This window comes from Egretta garzetta, unplaced genomic scaffold (genome assembly GCF_000687185.1).
Source record: "Egretta garzetta isolate BGI_Z169 unplaced genomic scaffold, ASM68718v1 scaffold931, whole genome shotgun sequence".
Taxonomy (NCBI): Eukaryota; Metazoa; Chordata; class Aves; order Pelecaniformes; family Ardeidae; genus Egretta; species Egretta garzetta.
Window position 1 is genome coordinate 24,284 of NW_009258556.1, and position 3,002 is coordinate 27,285.

General features: G+C 63.2%; 1 protein-coding gene across 1 annotated transcript in view; it reads left to right on the plus strand.

Moving 5' to 3' along the window:
* The first annotated feature begins 288 nt into the window (after positions 1 to 288).
* Positions 289 to 3,002, plus strand: part of CCDC86 (coiled-coil domain containing 86) — a 4,883-nt gene continuing 2,169 nt past the window's right edge. Inside the window, exons 1-5 of the mRNA XM_035903387.1 lie at positions 289 to 1,102; positions 1,447 to 1,566; positions 1,826 to 1,882; positions 2,400 to 2,555; positions 2,725 to 2,997. Coding sequence (XP_035759280.1) covers positions 806 to 1,102; positions 1,447 to 1,566; positions 1,826 to 1,882; positions 2,400 to 2,555; positions 2,725 to 2,997 — 903 coding nt within the window. The 5' untranslated portion in view covers positions 289 to 805. The remainder of the gene's footprint in view (positions 1,103 to 1,446; positions 1,567 to 1,825; positions 1,883 to 2,399; positions 2,556 to 2,724; positions 2,998 to 3,002) is intronic.

The following is a 3,002-nucleotide window of genomic DNA, read 5'->3' on the forward strand; positions in this document are numbered from 1 at the left end:
GGAGCCGCCCGGCACCGCAGGCCGTGCTGCCGCTCCCCCCTCGGCTCGCTCCTGCGGGTGGGCTGTCCTCACCGGGGACAGACCCACAGGGTCGAGGCGCTCACGAAGGAAGGAGAATCCCAAAGAAAATAAAAAGGCCATAAAGGAGCTTCCTGGGGACCTTTATAGACTAACGGGGTTTATAATGTTTGTGCCGTGTCCTGTTTCACTCCTTTTTTTTTGTTCCCTGTAAGGGAAACTGCTAGGGCTGGCTGCCTTGTTGTGGCCCTAACGAGGGCAGCCAAATGAATCTCCAAGCACCTCGTTAGGACCCTGCCGGGGCTGGCACATGGCTAATTACGGAGACGATGCCCGAGCAAAGCGTCCGCAACTGGGAATGGAGAAGACTCACCCAAGACTGGGCAAGGGTGGGGGGGTGTCTCCTCCTCAGAGCACCCCAAGGGACGAACCTCCAACCCCTTCCCCAGGCTGCAGCAAAGCCCTGGGAGGGGGTGCCCACCTCCCGCCTCCCTCTCCCCCCTCCTCGTGCATGCAGGCATGGGGGCGTGCAGGGTTTTTGGCAGCCTCCCTCCCGTCTGTTGGCAAAGCCGCCTCATTGAGCAAGAGGGGCCTGACGAGATTTCCATGAACAAACTTCCTGCGGGGAGCAAAGGGCAGCGGGACCGCGTCCCTGCCCGACCACCACCTCCCAGGGAGGTTCGGACAGCGAAGGGACCGCTAACGGTGGCCCTGGGGAGGAGGAGGAGGGCAAGCCCAGGCTGAAGGAGGTACCTTCAGGTGGTGGGGGCGAGGTGCGGGGTGCAGGATGGAGCACGGGACATCCTCGTATGAGGATGTCAGCGCTTCTTGTGTCACTGCTCACGTGGACGCGTCCCATGGGCTGGTCCCTGGGCAGGGTGGGAGCTGGTCTGGTCCTTCAGCGTCCCCGCTCTGCCCACAGGCGATGGCAGCCACTGCGGTGACCGACTCCGGGGGCGTGAGGATCATCACAGAGGTCATCCCGGCCACAGACCCCCGAGTGGCCCATCTGGCCTCCGTCCCCAGCCCCTCCGTGTCATTTCAAGTCAGAGGCTTCAGAAAGGCTCAGCCCAAGGCGCTGGGGGTGAGACCACGGCGTCCTGGAGGGACTGGGGCACTCGGGGGGCAAAGCGGGGGCTGAGCATCCCCAGGGGCTGCCCTGCTTGAGGTTCTCCTTGGCTGGGGCAGAGGTGACATTTGGGGCTAGCTCCCCTTGCTGGCTCATGCCGCTGTGCCAAGCGCCAGCACACCCAGCTGTCCCGAGTCCCTTCTCGGCACCGCGGGGCGCAGCCAGGACGCAGCGTGACACTGGGATCGGGGTGGGACGTGGCTAACAGCAACGGTGACATCCGCTGCCGGCACTGTCAGACCGGCAGCGCATTGGGCCAGGAGTGACCGGGGGTATCCCTCTCCCCCATCCTTTCCCAGACCATTCAAATCTTCACCGGGATCATCCACGTCTGCTTTGGGATCATTCTGACGGTGTCAGAGTACGAGACTCCTTCACTCCCTGTGGCCTCCGGGGTTCTCTTCTGGCTCGGGCTCCTGGTAAGCAGGGACACACGGAGCCTTCACCTCCTTGCCGTCTGATGAGGAGGGGGAGATCTCAGTGGATCGAGGGGCCAGAATCCCCTCATCACCAGGGCCTCCTCTTGCACCATCTTCTGGCTGTCCCCTCTGGGGACAGAGGGTGCGTGTGTGCAGCCCTCAACACCGATTCGCAGCCAGAGGGGCACCGGGATGTGCGGGAAGGATGATGGGGAGGGGTGCCTTGCTGCTGACGCCCTCCTTCCTGTTTTCTGAGCAGCTCGTGGTCTCAGGCTCTCTGCTGGTGGAAAGTGAAAAAAGAGACAACATCTTGCTGGTAAGGGGGTCCCCGCGGCCAGGCTGGGAGGGACAAAGCATCCCCCCGCTGCTTCTGTGACTTCTGCCCCTCCCAGCGGCTGGTGGGACCTGTCCGCAGCCTGGATTCACCCTGCCAGGTCTGCAGCGGGGTACCTGAGGCCTGTCTCACCCACGGGAGATGCCCAGCTCTCTCCCTGTCGACCAGAGGCTGGGCAATCCTTCACACCTCCGGGCCTCCACAAGACACTTGGGGCCTGGTGGAGCAACTCTTGGATGATGGGGAGAAAAGGTGTCATGGAGGGTGGCTGCCCTGGGTGGCTTCTCCAGGAATATATTTGACCTGAGCTGAATAACCTAGCTCGGAGGTGCCCCTGCTCAGACAGCTCCAAGAAAAGCCCCAAGCGGCCTCTCCCTCAGCTCTGTGGCACCTTGTGGAGGTCCCTGGCCGGGTGGGCGTCATGCTGTCACCCACACAGCTCCTGGCAGGAGCTGAAGGGACAGAGCTGCTGATGGCTGACGCGCGGTGACCCACACAGGTGAAGACCTGCTGCATCATCAACACGGGAGTCATCCTGAGCACGCTGGTGGCCACTCTTGTCCACACCACAGCCATCACGCGCAACATCCCCGGCTGCGAGACCAAGATGCCGTACCAGCTGAAACCCGAGTGGTGCTTCAACACTGAGGACAAGGTAGAGCGTCCCGGTCCTGCTCAAGGCGGTGGCGCTGAGCCTCCCGACGCGGCGGCGGACAAGCCAAGAGGGCGATCGCCAGGCAGGGGAGGAAGGAGGGAAGGGGGGAACACGATGGTTGCTGCCAGCGAGTGGGACCTGCAGCACCCTTCTGCTCTCGTCCTCGCAGATGCTGAGCAACGGGCTGGATTCCATATTCACCATCTTCTGCCTCCTGGAGTTCTGCACGGCGGTGGTGGCCCTGGCCTTCGGCTACAACGCCATCAAGCAGCACAACTACATGCGCATGGTGAGGGGGGGGCCAGGGCTGGGCTTGTCGCGGGGCCCCGTCGCTCCCTGGGGAGACCTGGGGCGTTTCGGCAGGAGCAGGGCCCTTCTTGCCACCCCAAAAATGGGATTTTCCCCCCCTTTTTCTTCTCCCAGGTGCTGTAGCCACGGCCCGGCCCC